The sequence below is a fragment of the Excalfactoria chinensis genome, chromosome 1 (genome assembly GCF_039878825.1).
Source record: "Excalfactoria chinensis isolate bCotChi1 chromosome 1, bCotChi1.hap2, whole genome shotgun sequence".
NCBI lineage: Eukaryota > Metazoa > Chordata > Aves > Galliformes > Phasianidae > Excalfactoria > Excalfactoria chinensis.
In genome coordinates, this window is record NC_092825.1 from 101759175 (window position 1) to 101776618 (window position 17444).

General features: G+C 36.2%; 1 protein-coding gene across 2 annotated transcripts in view; it reads right to left on the reverse strand.

Annotated features, from left to right (window-relative positions):
- KCNJ6 (potassium inwardly rectifying channel subfamily J member 6) overlaps positions 1-17444 on the reverse strand; it is a 150924-nt gene that overhangs the window by 88786 nt on the left and 44694 nt on the right. Inside the window, exon 2 of one of the 2 annotated variants that reach the window (XM_072341135.1) lies at positions 16753-16801. The exons of the other annotated variant lie outside the window; for it this stretch is intronic. Within the exon in view, the coding sequence (XP_072197236.1) occupies positions 16753-16777 (25 nt within the window). The 5' untranslated portion in view covers positions 16778-16801. The remainder of the gene's footprint in view (positions 1-16752; positions 16802-17444) is intronic. 2 annotated transcript variants of the gene reach the window in all.

Genomic DNA, 17444 nt, shown 5'->3' on the forward strand with positions numbered 1-17444 from the left:
AATAACAGTCTTCAGCAACATAACTCTCTGCTCTTGGGGTGTATTTTGAGGGGTGGATATATAATAATGTAAAGTAATGATTAGAGGAAGAGTGAACAAGGAGTTACCCTATCAATCTTCTGTGCTGCTGTGGAAGAAATGATGCTCCAGTAAAACAGTACTAAGTTATCATTGTAGCTTTATTCTAAAGATGATGCTAAAGGATAGTAATCCATTTAACACTTTCAATTATTTGGGGAAAAATAGAATAAAATTCATATTTTATTTTATATAAATTAATACTATGGATGAAATAGTTCTTAGTTTTGATCTCTATCTTAAAACCTCTATATGTATATGCACTCTTTTCATGCATATGCACTTGAGGTTACTCCAGATCTATAAGTTTCGTTAAAAAGATTTTGCTTATATTGAAACCAAGCTCTTAAAAGAAGACAGTTTTCTTAGTCCATAATGTAGCCATATTTCAAGAGCACTGTAAAGGAAATTCTTATTGCTTTCTTCATAGTACATAAGGAAGTTTATTGCATTAATTCAAATCCAAGATAAAAATACATCAATATATTGGATTTTTAGATGGAAACAGAGTATAGAGTCATAGTTTTGGAATAGTTGTTGCATTTCATGAACATTGTGGTCATTAGCAGCACTGAGACCTCGTATTCTAAAAACAGGTGCTTTCTGCTACACCACAAAGAATCATTAAGAGTGCAGAACCTAAGCTTTAAACTTCCTTCCTTCCTTCCTTCCTTCCTTCCTTCCTTCCTTCCTTCCTTCCTTCCTTCCTTCCTTCCTTCCTTCCTTCCTTCCTTCCTTCCTTCCTTCCTTCCTTCCTTCCTTCCTTCCTTCCTTCCTTCCTTCCTTCCTTCCTTCCTTCCTTCCTTCCTTCCTTCCTTCCTTCCTTCCTTCCTTCCTTCCTTCCTTCCTTCCTTCCTTCCTTCCTTCCTTCCTTCCTTCCTTCCTTCCTTCCTTCCTTCCTTCCTTCCTTCCTTCCTTCCTTCCTTCCTTCCCTCCCTCCCTCCATCCCTCCATCCCTCCATCCCTCCATCCCTCCATCCCTCCATCCCTCCATCCCTCCCTTCCTGAATTTCAGTATATCTTTTGCTATATCTTTGAAAATTACATTCTCTACAACATTTTTTTGCAAAGACATTTATGTTCTACTGCAGGCTAGCAGTGGCTTAGTCTGGCCTGCTGTAAATCTCCCTAAGGATCTCTGGAGGAAATGACTCCTGGTTGCCACTTTCTGTCTATGACTTTTGCCAGACAATATATTCCTCCATACTCATCAGTGGTTTATAGCACTGGGTTCATTGCTCTTGGGCCTTACATTTTTTAAAAGAGGTTAAATAATCTGATGAGAAATAGATTTAGTGGGGATATCTAATCATAGCTACCATGCTTTCTTCTGCCAGAAAGTCATGCCAAGAAGGAAGTACATTTTCCAGGGTTCAGGAATTAGAAAAGGGTTCTTTATTAATGAAATATACGTTTTGTCATTCATAGGAAGGGGAAGAGCTTGCAGCAGAATCAGATCACAGCTTCATCAGCATCTTTGCCCATCAAACCCATTGTCACTGCATTTCAGAGCAAACTTTCTCTCTTTCCTCTTGACTATCCTGGTTGTGTAGAACAGCTACTGGTACACAGACATTCCTTTTTTTAGTATATCTTATCTCTCTAGTGCTTGAGTCAAGCAGGATGAGAAATGTCTTCTGCCACCTAAGCAGTTATTCATTCTTGTGCCATTCAAGAGGGGAAGAAATCTGCAGCATTAGTGTGGGACCTATATTTCATAGGACATTCACACACGTCTCGTGTATCCTGTCATGGTACATGATAGTTTACTCTCCCTTTTAAAAACAAGAGTGGACATTAAAAATAAATGTTTTAAAAGATCTTTTAAAAAGCAAAATTAGGACAAGTGTACTCATAATATGTTCTTTAAATGCTATGTTTTTCTGGTTTTCCTTTGAGAAATCTCCATCTGCAGAGGGAACAGTGCTTACTGGGAGAATCATGAGTATATAGTGAAAACAGTGGTTGTACGTGTCTTTCACTCCTAACATTCATAGGTATATAAAAAGTTTAGTGAGATGTCTGTTCAGTCCTTGTTCTCCTACTGAAAGGCTACAGATTTTCTTGATTAAAATTAAATTTGTCTGCCACTAAAAACACAGGTTCTTCAGTTCCTGGATGTTCAGCTGAGACTGGAGATTCTGTTTTTGATTTTGGTTACCTTGTCTTTGCACCTGACAATGCTGAGTCTTAGCTTCCTTGGCAGAAGGCTGGCTGGGATGTGAATGGACTTTGAACTGGGACATCATTAGTGATAGACCTTGTCTCTGATTTCTCTAGTGGCCTCTGGCCAGTAATTTTGAGCCCCTGTCTCAATTTCTGTCTGTAGTGTGAAGATGATAATAACTTCCTTTTTTGCCTGCAAAATATGTGAACACCATGTCAAAAGCCCCACAGTAAACTAGTAAACTGAGAAGTAAATGCACGAGCAGGTCATGTGAAATGAAGGTTGTCTGCATGTTAGTTCTGGTAATTCCTAGCTTGAAAGTTTTCTGAAACTACAGCTGCTTCAAATCTTTCACTGCAAACTGATGAGTATAGAATGTATATAGACCCAATTGCTTTTTACCTCTTACAGTCATATATCACTGTCATTTAAAAATCCAACTGTAAATAGTTTCTCTGTTACATTACTGACAATGTAGGGTTTTAAACCAAAACAAATTCCCACCCAAGAAGTCAGTCCATCACCACCTTCTCCAACCTAAACAATATAATCCAAGTTTGTATAAGATACCTATACACACAAGTTGGTACATATATGTGTGTATATATATCTATTAAATCACTTAAGAAATGAAGAAATCACTTATGCACATGAAGATAAAGTTATTTGAAATGAAAAAAAGTCAAGTCTCTAAGCCCTAGTACACAAAATATTACCTCTGATTATGTGGAAAGAGGTTTGAGGAGGACATTAAAGCTCGAAATTACTGAGCTGTTCACAGAAGTAGTTAGTGAATGTGGGCAATAATCTGTTGTTTAAAAAGCAAAATCCCCGAGGATTTTGAATCCATGTGTTCTGTATGCATGCATGGCATGTATATCTAATAAATCAATATTTCACAGACAAACAATTTATATGACAGATTGTAAATTATAAGGTCTTCAAAACCAGCCAGTATAAATGGATTCTAAACAGTGTGAATCAATAACGGATACATCTTTAATAGCTTCCCCACTGCTGGTGGAAGACAAAAGCTCAAGCATTATGTCTGTAGTGCAGTTGCCACCTTGGGAATGCCTGATGCTGCATCATATCCTATCCAGACCTTTGTTCTAGTCTAAAACAAAACAATTCAAAGTCAACTCATCCTTCCCCCAGCAAGCTCTGATTCAGTAATTCTGTGAGTTAAATATTTAGTAGTGACTGGAGTGAAGGCATAACTCTATTCCCTGCCATTCCTCTCTGCTGACTCAGCCCCAGTCCCAGTAGCTTGTTTGCTTTACACCAATAATCTTACCAATTCTGTAGCCTGTTAATCACCCCCCAACCCTTTACATGATTGTTTTGAATGGTGAGTCATGTGGAGACTCATTTTCTAGTTCTTTTATGTTCAAAGACACGTGAATTGTTTGAGGTAATATAAGTGAGGACATGAAGATTCTCTATTTTCTCTTCCGTCTCCCAACTTTTTTCTGTTTCTACTGAACTGTAATGAAATCTCTGATTTCTAGCTTGTGGTTTTGTTTGTTTATTTGTTTTTAATAAAAGATCTGACAGCTGAACATTAGCACCTCTACATAAGGATTTTGTGTTCCCCTCTTTCCTTCCAAAAATGCTCCTTTGTCTTCATTCCCACTTCCAGTCACTAGTGTGAACAGAGGACTCTGCCTTTTTTCATTGCATTTCATTATTTCAGTACCGTGCAGTACCACTCCTACTTTTCCTCACTTCTTTACTATGTGTTTAAGTGTTCAATATGATATTGAGTATCTTTCCTATTAAACACATCACTAAAGTTGCTGTAATATACACTCCATATTGTGCACAGACTGATATGCATTGTGTAAAACTGCTGCTAAGATTTCCCCTTCCTCCCCACTGCACACATATATTCTCACAACCCTATGTCTCCTGTTTACCACTGCAAGTGTATTCTCATCTTTCTTCTGTCTTTCTGTGAGCAGTTATCCTATCTATTATTAAATTAAAACCTCTTCTACCTTTCAGAAGGCAAAATAAATCAGATCCTTGTTGCAGGTCTGCACTTTTCTGTGTCTCTTCACCCTGCATCCCTTAATTTTCCTCAAGATGCCCAACAGTCATGAAAGTGCCCATCAGTTGTGATCAGTACAGTACATATTCTTCATTGTACTCTTCCTTCTTGTACATGAAAACTCTGAGGCAATAACTGTATTAATGATCTGCTATAGATTGTCTTTTGAATAGGCCACTGTATGTGTCTGATACTTCAACAAATTAAAAAACTTTAATGGATGAGTGCTACAAAAAGGAAAAAGAAACAGTGAATTGAGTACAGCAAGTGAGTTAGCACTGAGGACAGTTAGAGCCATCTGGTCAGCTTTATTGGAATAGGGTTTTTCTAAGCCTAAAGGCAAATACTGTAGATTACGTTGTGTATTTCCACACATAAAAGGGATAAGAGAAGAGGAAGAAACAAAACAGTTGCATTTTTTTTTCCTCTGCAGTAATCCATAGATTCTTGGCTGAGATGGGCCAATATTAAAATGAAACCGCATTGTCACCCTCTTCCCACACCTCTAAGCAACAGACAGAACCGTACAAAAGAGACAGTACTCCTGAACATCTGACTGGAGCACATTTGCATTCACTGTGCCAAGAAGAGGATGGAAATGGTATCAACACCTCGTTTAAAAATGCTGTGAGCAAAGATTAAAAAAAAACAACACAAAAACAACAGAAGAAGGAGGCTTATATTTGGAGCTCAAACTGTGACTTATACTGTCAATTTCAGTGGTAAGAAACTCCATTGTTTCTTTGCGCATTTGAGAAATTTTTACCTTTTGGCTCCCCCTGAAGCTAAAAACCATCTCAGGCATAGTAAAACAACAGCAGCTGTAGCTGCCTTCCTCCCAGGCAACACTATCGTCTCTGCTGGCCACTCTGCCCGTAAAAGTAAGAGATACTATGAATGTACAATATAAGCATCTTTACCTCCCTCCTTCCTTATCTCTTTTCTTCTTTCCATTTCCCTCTTTCCCTCTTTCAGCAGCCCCCTTCACTTCTCACAACTATCTAGTCCATTGTGATTCCTTAAACTTATAAATGTCAGTCCTTCCCCCAGCCTGTCCCCACCAGATTCTGCTGTTTCAGTTCTCCAACATCTCTTACTATATATAGCCAATTTGTCTAACTGAGTAGAAAAAAAATCCTTTACTTTCTGTAGGGAATACCAGCAAAGCAGCAAATATTGCCATGGCAACAAGGTTCTCAATCCATCAGACTCCCGCAGTATCTAATACATAATCTGTAAGGAGGAGACTACTGTTGAAAAACGAATGTGACACATGTCACTTCAGGATGTAATATTCTTTTCCCATGACCTCAATTAGCTCACCTTATTTTGAGTGATTACTCATTTTCTTATAGAAACTTCTTTTTTATTTTGCTACATTGAAGAAGGTAATATGTGATCCACATTCATTAAAATGCAACTTTGACTTTTTCCCCACAAACATGCCACAAAATGGGAGTTTCTATAGTAACACACAATACAGACTTAATTTGAAATTATAATCTCTTGATAACGATGAGATTCCCCCAGCCCCCATCTCTGAGTATTTTTCTTTTTTTAAAGAAAAACATTGATTTTGCTACAGTAGTATACCTCTCTTTTATTCTGAAGGATGTTGGAAAAGAGTTTCTGAAAATTAAAAACCATAATCAAATAGCACTGCTGAAGTTAAAAACACACATTCTTAGCTCACATTTTCCTTATACAATATACATTTTGTATCATTTACTTGGGTTTTGGCCTCATAAAATTCTTAAATTATTGATTTCTTTCAATATGACTGCTTGTTTGGAAAAGGGATAACTACATTAAACAACAATTGCAAGGACTAATGGAATGGCCTTCCTGAAATTTAACATACCTCGGATTTTTAATCTAGTCTTCAAATACTATTGAGCCTGTTTAGTACTCAGTGTCACAGCTTTATAAAAAATAGTCAACTGACCATTTTTAACTGCATTTAAGAAGTATTTCCGGGTCTTCTGCTGTTGAGTGGGATGAATAATTCTCAAGATCTTTTGTCAAGGCTTAAAAGTGGAAATGTGAGGGAGGGAGGAAAGGAAGGAGAAATGGAGGGAGGAAGGGAGAAGAGAATGATCTGTTTACAGTTACAGTGTCCGAAACAGGAGAGTGCAGAAGAAATTAAATGTTTAATGGAGAACTACACTCTCCTAACCAGGCAGTCCAAAACTTTGTGGTGTTTGGCAAATGAACTGATGTCTACTGCAAACAGTGCAAACTCTAAATTGCTTGAAACACCATTTATTATTATTGTTTAAAAAAAATCTCCACAGAATGAAGCCTAAAGCTCTGTTACTTGCTTTCCACAATTTATAGGATCTATCTTACAACAGAAGAAAAGGTGAGACTATCCTGATTTAAAGAAATGTATTTAAAGACTGAACCACTTTAAACCACGTAGAAATTAAGTTGTTTTAAATACTTCAATTAAACCTGTAAATTCATTTGTTGTTATTGTTTCTGTTGTTGTTGTCAGCAACTTTAGGTAATTCTGTAAATGTCAGTCATGTACATAACAAAATCAAAAACCCGAATCTTTGACTGTGAAGGCACAGAATAAACCAAGAAAAAGCTGTGTTTTAATAACTTATCACAGGCTCAGAACAAGGCATCACAATGACATTCAAGAAGTTGATGCTGGCAGTCTTTATGTTGTGTGGACTGTTCTCCCTGACTGCCAGTTGCTGGGATCATAACTTAATGCAGAGATATACCCGCTCAGATGTAAGGAGATAATTTAAATGGGCTCATGAGTCTCTCTCCTTTTTTTTTCATGTTAATTTCATGGGCACCTTATAAAATTAAATAGGCAGAAAAGCAGCAGGGGTTTTATTCCTCACTTTTATGGGTTTTGTATCATGACTTTCATGAATTCATTTTCAAACATTACAGCCCAGCACATGTGATTGAATGGATACTAAAAATATGCAGCATTCACCCACAAATTAGCACAACAGCATGAGCTACTTGCTCTTTAAATAGCAAAACACTCCCCTAAATAATAATGTTAACATCAAAAAGACATTCAACTGTATGCAAGAGCAATATGCCATTGGAACAAACTGACTTAGCAGGAGGTCTGTGGATAGTTCTTTTCTGCCTTATTAATAATAATAATAATAATAATAATTAAAAAAAAAAAAAAAAAAAAAGAACATATGTGCCATAAGGCATTCTATGTTTCCATAGGTTTCAGAAGGTATTATTCTTTGCCTATCATTAAAATAACTATTCAGACAACTCTAGAAAATGGAGTGGAATGAGATATTTAATCTGTCTCCCAAGCCTGTCAAGTGAAAGTATAGGTTTCCTAAACTCAATGAAAATGTACAACCTTTAAGGACAAGCAATCATGCAATTTGTTGTCTTTTTGATTTACAACTAGATTAGCAAAACTCCTCCATGACATGTGACATGACTCCATAGAATAAGTTCCTAGGAGCAACAGAAGAAACCTGCAATATAGAGATAACAGGCTCAGTTTGATAAAGATTAATATGTCAGACAGTGACAATCATACCTACTCGTGAATGAACTGAAGTGGTAATTTAAAGTGTCATGATTTGGAAGCTCAGTTATCTCTGCATATCATTCACAATCAATAGTATTAGAACAGAGTCTGATATTGTTCCATGCATGGAGTGAGCTGCATGAAGATCTATAGGAGCACCAAATCTGACCTCTGAGATAAAGTAACTGATTAAATTTCACCAAAGGTCTGAGGCCAATCACTTACTACCTCTGAAACATGGCAGACAATGAAGGTCAGGGCAAAAGTAAGTTTTACAAGCCAACTGTACTGTGCAGTTTGTTTCCAGCCCCTTTGGCCATACTGCTGTAAGTTCCCATACTAGCAGAGTGAGGAAGGACACATCTAGTGAAGGCCAGGCCAGAGTTCATTGAAAACTGATCTGATAGTAGCCAGTGACTCCCATCACAGCTTCAGAGGTGCCAAGGGTTTTCTTTGCTCGCTGCTACCTTTATTAGTAGGGAGTCTAAGGTCTTAGGACTGAATTGGAATGGTTTTGCAGCCATTCTAGAGCTCTTATTACTGCTCAGGTAGATAAAGTTATCCTAAACTGATGCTGTTTTTAAAGGGTGTGTGGAATTAAAGCTATGGGAAGACAGGAAAAATTATAACTACTGAACAACGCACCCAGGAAGGGCTGCTGGTGGTGATAGTAATAGGTAGTGACAATAAGTGGTGAGAAGGGACATACAGAGCAATAACTCAAGCAGACTGATGTGAAATAAACCATCCATGGAATATTTTATTGCTTAATATTCATTGGTTAGTGGATCACTTCTAGCTTTCCTCCTAGTGGATGATCACCTTCTAACTCCTTCTATTTAAATGCTCAAATTATTAAACTGAATGTTTGCTGTCTGCCAGCCCATTTCAATCAGGATTACTCTAAACTCTTTGCCTACTCCATGATAATTTGTGACAAAGTGTTTCATAAGCTGCATGCTCTGTGAAAGGTGTTTCCTCAGATGAGTTACCAAAGGTGATTTCTTTAAGATTTTCTGAAATCTGTCTTTTGCCACCTCCCCTTTCTACAAGGTGGTGTTGTCAGGAAAGAAGAAGAGGCATGCATCTATCTACAGTATTATTCCATCATTTGGACTGTGTCTGTCCTGAGCAAACATGGGATTTTGTTTTGGATGACTATATTGATTCTAATGAATTCACTCAGCTCACATAACCATTATTGAATTGTCTTTATTCTTCTTCTTCTTCTTTTTTTTTTTTTTTTTTTTTTTTTTTTTTTTTTTTTTAATGGAGTTGTAAACTATTAAGTCAAACTAAGAATAGAAATTGTAATTTGGACTCTGAATCCAATATCCAGTGAAAGATTTCCTGATGAAAAGGAATATACCAATTGAAAATGCAAGAATTTCTCAGGGTACCTTTGCTTCTGCTACTTCTGTGTTGAAAGAAACACCACCTTTCTTAGGCAATTCTTTTTAATTGCCAATTAGGTGAGTAAGAGCTGCATGCCTTCTTTTACAACTACTGGTATTCTTCTTCTGTGTAAGCCTTTGTCCTTTTCATTATTTTGCTTATAGCTGTATGGATTAAGAATTGTACTTATGAAGTACAATCATGACAAAGTGGAGGGTATGCAGCTAAGAACAACAAAGACTGGAGGCCTCGAAAGTTGAAGTGAGATTATAAAACCTAACCTTGCAATTCAGTTATGGGGTGATTAGGGAATGTTTTTCATAAATTGGCAAAGATATGAAAAGGAGAAGTAGGACAATTATTTACAGGACATAATAATGGGGAGAAGGAACAATCTCTAGTTGTATGGTTGTTTCATGCAGTGCACAATTCTACCAGTGAGGATCAGGAAATGCAAAGTCATGCCCTCCCCTTCTTCCATGGAGATATGCCTGCACATATGCCTGGGCTGGAATGGTAAAGGGTGCAACACTGAATTCTCAGATGTAGAGCTTTGTAAGAGCCACTTTTCACAATCACTGTGATCCCTGAATCTGGAGAGAAACAATGCTGCACTGACTTGATGAAGGACAGATTTTACAGGTCTCTTCCTTGTTGGCTTTTCTTTCAGCAGCTCATTTATTGCTGGCAATGACTCTCACTGGAGTCTTTTTGGTTTTCTCCTCCATATAGTTCAAGATATTTTATGGGAAAATGAATAGTGGTAAATAAATTTGGAAGAGCTTGAGCTATGAGTGCAGGCAGTGGTTCAGAAATAATACACTTTGAATTAATGTGTTTTGTACACATGAGAGAAATTGATGTGTAGGCGTTGTTTTGTCTGTAATAAGGTTAATATGGTCCTTGCTATCCCCACTCAAATTTTTGAATAGAAATGAAGGCAGGTGAAAAATGCAGGAACAATATAGTCTAGCCAAAGGGATTACCTTAATATCCGATTATAAGGCTTTTAAAAGACATCTGTCAAAAACTCCTTGATAAGACCTTCCATTCATTGTTTATAATGAAGAGCTGGGCTCTTTTCCTGATACAGTGGAATATTTTTCTTTCATATCGAATAATTTATCCTACGATATTCTATGTGATTTTCCATTAATTGATCCTGGAAGCCTTTGCACCTCATTTTCAAAGTCCAAGAGTTTCAGAATCCAACCTATTTATGGGGCATCTCAGATATCATTTTTTTTCTGGGTTATTTTTTTCTCTGAATTGTTGACCAGCTTTCCTTACTATTCATCATTCTATACCAATTCACTAGAACCAAAATCTATTATGGTCTCTTATCTGTTCGATAACTCAATAAGCCCGAACCAGGTCAGACAGCTTTCTACAGCTCTCAGAAGCATCGATTATGCTTTTCACCTTTTCATTCACTTAATCTGCTCACTGTGAAGACAAATGATTGGTGCCTCAGACTTTTTAAGTCACTTCTTTAGCATATGTGAATATGAACTTGCTTTTTACATACACAGTGTGGGCTTTTCTTTCACCACTGAACACTGCTCACTTCTACAGATGAAGTCTGCTGATGAATAGCACCTTTGGAAGACTTAAGTACATGTTAAATAAATACAGTCAAAGCTCTATATTAGAAGAACATTAAAATTGTGAAGTCAAGCACAAAATAGCTGTAAATACAGAGCTGACAGTACTTTTGCAATACTGACTGGCCTGGATGTGAGCAAATGCAACACATCATATCGTAAGGGTATATAAACAAAGTAATGTTGTCTCAACAGAGGCTTCAGCCACTTAACTGACATCCTGGCAACTCAGTCCCAAATGGAGGTCCTCCAGAACTGGTACTTATAATCTGATTTAATTTTTTCTTTTGATAGTAAATCTCTGCACATGCTTAAACTAATTTTGGTCATGCCCAGTGATACTTGTGCCCTCTCTAAAGATTTATATCTAAATTTCCCTCTAACCAAATCTCATGTAGATTGACAATTTTACTCCAGGGCTGTTCAGAGGATATTTTAGCAATAGTTTTCTCATTCTTGATATTTTGAGTTCAATTTTCACAAACGATTTATCTTAATAAAGTAGTATGACTAGTGCTATCAAAATACAATGTGTTTTTAAAAAATCTATGCATCTGGAATCATATGATTACATGAGAGACTTAATTTTCATTTGGTAACATAAAAGTTTTTGTCCCTTACACTTGCAGAAAAAAAATAAAGAAATGTCTCTTAGAGCCTCAGAGAAGGTTAATCGTTGTTTAGCCAGGACTGAAAATTCAGTCAATCATCTCCTTCCTGATTAAGGCAAATTTCTTTCTGTCTTAGTGCGTATCTTAGTTTGCAGTTTTTCCAAACGCCTCCTAGTAGAGCACTGAAACAGAAGAACTTTCTGGTTTTTTTTGCATAATGAAGTCTTGCTTTAGAATTTCATTCTCCTCTCAAAACTTGACCTTTACCATTAGGAATAGACCGAATTTTTATTTAATTATAATAGCATTGTTCATTCTGTTCTTTTCATTACGTGTGTTAGCTATTTCCTGCTGAAGTAATAATAATAATATTAATAATAAAATACAGTTTCTGGCTTCTTGTGGTTTAAATTCAACAGAAGTGTTAAGTAAACAATTTTGAAACTCTATCAACCTATACAGACAGTATCAATAACCAGATATTCAAGATAATAAAGCAGCTTTATAACTTAATATTTGCTACAAAACTCTTCTCCAGAAATAATTATCAGAACATAGCTCTTATCTTACTGACAAAAGTGAAAGATAATGAAAATATATATTGTGGAAAACCAAGCTTGCTGTTCTACAGTTGGCGTGCTGTTATAAAAAGGCTTAACATAAAATGATTACTGAGTATATCTTGAAAATAAATGACTGTAGCTTCCTCCAGCATGGAAATTCATTTATTGGATGAACTGTCTGAACACTGTAGAGTTTTAGCACTTGGATTTTGCCAACTAAAAATCTGATCTTCCTAAGTAATCACATTTCATGTTGAACTGGATATTTGTACTAACATAAATATTTTCTGAGACTGAAGAATCAGACCCCTAGACCTGTGAGACAGAAATAGAGCCTTTAGGATAAGCCATCTGATGTCCTGATTTTGTGCATGTATAGCTGATAGAATTTACACAAGCACCACTGACTTGTGATGTGGTGGTAAATAAAAACATGTTTGTCAACAAAACTGCAAAGAAAATCAGTGCAGTATGGGGCCAAAGATGAAACTGGAAGTTCACAATGCTCTATAGCAAGAGACAGTATATTGGGTATTCATTTACTGTCATGAACCACACACATTTTTCTTACATGTCATGAAGCAGTAACTCAAAATATTTAGAACTGCTCAAAAAAAAAAAAAATAAAAAAAAATCCAGAGACTACCCTGGTGTGTGTAAATCTGGGAGTGCTGGGACTTTCAAGTAATTCAAAACAGAAACATTTTTCTCTTCATAAACCCTCTCTGCTAGTGTGAGAGAGCACTAGGGACATTTCAGATTCAGATGATGGAGATAAAAAGAAAACGTTTGTGAAAATGACTCTATTACAAAACAGATTTCTTCTGGGTTTTGTCTGCTCCTTAAAAGTTTTTCAGATTAGCTTGATTTTTTTTTTCTTCTTTTTTTTTTTTTTCTTTCTTTTTTTTTTCCCCCCATAGTAAATTAATGGCAACTTGGAGCCACATAAAGTCTTGATCTTCATTGTTTCACTGACACTGTAAGTATATTTACTGACATTTGGGATACAGATTATTTAAAAAATTGAAGGAACCTGCTTATTTTAACTAACTTCTCTGCTTCTGACTGTTCTCACACATGTATACCATGTGGTTTAACTGGGAGCCAGAACAAAAATAACTGTTTATTGAAGCACCTCTACTGCCTGAGGGCTCCTTAATTGGATGTCACTTCTGTTTAAATGTTTTCAGGCAGTCAGCCATGCTCACTTCTGATTCTAGCATGTATCAAGTTCACACAGCTTGTGTCACACATTGATTATACTGAATTATATGGCACACTGGAGCTGTGCTTCTGCATAATTCACAGCTTAGACTGTCAACCTCATTCACTGTAGCATTCAAAATGGCGATCATTCCCAAGTACTGAATAGTTTTGTTTAGGATGTTCCCCTGAAACATGTAATTTTTTTCATGTTGGCCAAACTTCTGATATCTTCCTCTCCAACTTAATATTTGCTCTTCTACTTTGCTTGCTGTGCCTTAAAGTATTCCCAACCAAGATGATGGCATCATTTGATTTAGAATGAGCAACAGAGCACAGGAAACACAAGAACAACAGGGACAGAAGAAAAAAGAAAACTAAAGGGAAAATACTTTAGTTCCTAGTTTCATTTATACCTCAGCTTTAAAGTATTCTAAGATTATATGAGGTAAATTGCCAAACTCAGGCTATAAAGAATTTTCAAATGCATATGGATTTTAAGGCATTATATTCTTGGACAGCTCCCTGGAGATCAGTGCAATTATGGTGGCTTTCTATTAATTCTGTGCAAGTGTTGTAAAATAATATCTTGGGCCAAAGTGTGCTCTTATTTACTATGCATTTCTGCTTATATAGGGATTACTCTGAAAACCTAACACAGTATTTTCTTCTAGTTTGCACATTAACTGTTCTATAAGAATGATTTTCTCTTTCACTTACTTTTATTTTAACGTTCAAGGCAGACAGTTCCCTGAACACATATACGTACGAGGCTCTGTCATTATACTTCACATACCTCCATCATTATGAGAAAATCCTATTGAAATCTGATGGAAAGTACTAAAACATTTTTCCTTTATCATACTTCCTACAGTACGACAGATCCCTCTATTCACCACCATACAGAATGTGACAAAATATGAATTGTTGTCCCTTGGAACAACATGAGCATTTTCACAGTCTTTCTGTACACACAAATTTGAGGTACAGCCTTTCATTACAGGAAAAACATCTGGAGAATCCTTAAGGAGAAGTATGTGTACAGAGCAGCGCTTGGAAACTTCATCATAACATTCTGGTAGAGGTAGGACTGGAGAAGCAGAAGGAAGGTAGCTGATTATTCTTGGAACTGTTCAAAGAGATGAATAGAGAGAAGGGAGAATAGGCACAGACTTGGGTAAAATTGAAAGGAAAATAATCATTTTACTAGATTGGTGCCATGATCAGAATATTTCTTGAGGCCTTTGAATGCCTGAAATGCTTATCTTTGTATCCTTAGTTGCAAGAAAAAGGCTCTGTAGTACAAATCAGAGGCCTAACAAACCTTTGCCTTTTCAGTAACTCTTTGAGCCCTTTTACTCATAAGTCAGCTTGTTGCTTCACTGTTCCACTTATTTGATTTTAATCTACACTAGCTTTACAGTGAGCTCTCTGGTATATTCATTTTTCTCCCCAGTCTGTAACTTGGTTTATGACATATTAAAATATTTTAAAATGTCACAAGATCATCTGAAAATTTCATTAAAGTCTTTCATGAATCATAAACAATACTCATAAAAAGCAGCAGTATAACCTTTTAAGAAATAAAATAAAAATAATTCATGAGAAAAATATAAATCCTAAAGGAACCATCCAGTGTATTTTTAAGCTCATGCTGCTGATCATCTATGGGCTTTTGTAGATGGTAGTCCTCTAGTTTTTCAGTTTTCCTCTAGTTTTTAAGTTTTCACCTAACACTTCTTAAAGAGGTTCCTTCGCCTTGTCTCAGAATGACTGTGCAAAGCCAAAAAAGTACTTAACACACATTCTATTTATCTCCTTACATTTTTGCTAATGCAGACCTTGATCTTCCCATCCATCTCTATCCTGTTCATCAGGATATCATTATATAGCTACCAAGTACCCATTTAAGACAAAGATATGGATAGTGACTCAGTATTAGTCTAAGAATGACATTGTACCTCCACAGAAATTAATTAATTAAATGTACTATTTCTTATGCCAAAGAAGAAGATGGAGTTTTAAGTGTTTTTCCTTTTGAACCTTGCTAAACAATACAGTTTACTTTTACACTGTTACTGTGTAGGTTTTCTTGCAATGTGGAGAAATATTTATCTCTACTTATAAATACTGGACAAGGTATAGGAGTGGGATCCTGTTAGTAAAAAATTTAAAAACCTCATTTATACATCTCCCTTAGAGACCATAATTTTTCAGGCCTAATGAGAAGTGAGTGGGGGACAATAACTGAACAGATCAGCATTTGGCACACACCTCCACAGCAATAACTCTGACCAGTGCTTTAGAAAGAGTTTGACTTCCCATCAGTAGAATTCTACGTGTCTTATGTCATTTCCTGCATTTTTCCACTGCTTAGCAATGCTCTCTCCATTGTTAAGAAGGCTCTTAGATTGATTTCTGAATCCTAGTTTTGCTCACAGATCTTTAGGAGTATGACTTTATCTACTAGGATGTTCTGCCTCCATGCTTTTTCCAGGTCTGAAGCAACCCTTTTGGTAGAATAGATCGATTATGATACTGATATATATGTAGATAGATGTAGATAGATAGAAGTGGTGACTCTACCTTGCAACAGCATATGTAAGGAAATACAGTCAACAATTGAAAAAGGAAGCAGTGTGAAGTGGAATAGCAAAAAAGCAAGGAAGTGCTGTCCTACAAACAGTTCTTCTGCACATAAACAACAACAAAAAGCTAGAAAGAACTTTCTCATGTAAAAGAGTCTTACACAAGTCTGTCTTTCCATTTTTCTATAGGCATGAATTAAACAGGGTAAAAGATTTTTCCCTTTTAAGTCATTTCTTCAAGCTAGCATAGCTGTGCAGACAGATTCATTTTGGGAAAGAGGTGGGGGTTTTCCAGGATTTATTCCTAAATTCTCTCCAAATTTTATGCAGGAATAGATTATCCTGTCTGCCTCTCAGCTACAAGAATTTACAGGTACTAATCCATTATCTGGATCTCATATGAAAGAGAAAGCACAATTGAGTTCTTCTTGGCTACATATTCAAATCAATGTATGTGTCCTAGAAACCAAGGAAATCAGTGAAAAGATTTCCACAAACATCTCTGGGCATAATTCCTGTTGGATAAATCTGGAACAGGTGACAAACCTGAATACTTGTATTAGACTTAGTAGGATCTTTTGTAAGCTTGTGAAGTGATTTACACTCTAACCTGCATCAAATAAATTAGTGCTCACTAAATCCACAAGTATTTATATTCGCTAAGTGAAATTCAGACTCATGAAGCTAATTGAGTATTAGCAACTCTGCTGGATTTATATACAAATACAGGTGATTGAAGCAGTGGACAAAGAAAACAACAGTCTTTTTTGTAGGGGTTCTTTTTTTTTTTTTTTTTTTTTTTTGGAGGGAGGTGGAATGACATATGATGAAATTAGGACTGAAGATAGGACTGGAATGAGATTTTTTTTTTTTTTTTTTTTTTTTTTTGTGGTGTTATGTAAGGGAGTAGAACAAATGGAAAAAGGAAGTGGTTTGACTTCCTATTTATTGTACTCACTCATCGACTCTGTCAATTTGGCCATCTCTGTTTCTCTTTTGGACTTCTCCTGGAGGAACAGACAAAATAAAAAACATATATATATATATTTATATTTATATTTATATTAAATGCACTTTAGTGTAACTGTATTTAAATTTACTTCTGAACAGCCACCACCACTGGAGGCTTCTTCCTTGAAGTCTGTGCACTGTGTCAGCTTTGAAGAATGAATTTTGTTCCTTCTCTGTGAGTGTATGTGTGTGTATTTAGTTGGAGTAAGGGAAATTATTCTATCAAACTGATAACAGAGTAAGAAATTCTCCCATTTTATACTCTACACTGTAATTCACAAGTGTGTTAGGACTTCCTGACAAAATCTGTGAAAAAGGCCATCCCACAAGACAGATATACTGAAAAAACAAAGCTCATTTAGAGATAAATGAATTTCAGATGAAAGCTGGAGTGAATGACACATAGCATTGGGTTTGCTGCTAAAATGAATTGATTGAAATACTGTTTCTTTATTTCTTTGGTGTGTGAGGGACTCCCACTCAAACATGCTTGTCTTTGTCACTTGTTTATGGAATAAATTTCTTAGTCAAGTTTGTTTTCCTGTTTCATACAGTTGTAGCTGCTGTAACTACACCTATTTTGGCAGATTGTTTGGTCAAACAAGAGCCCTTGGATCTGGTGGAGTTCCCCTTCACAGA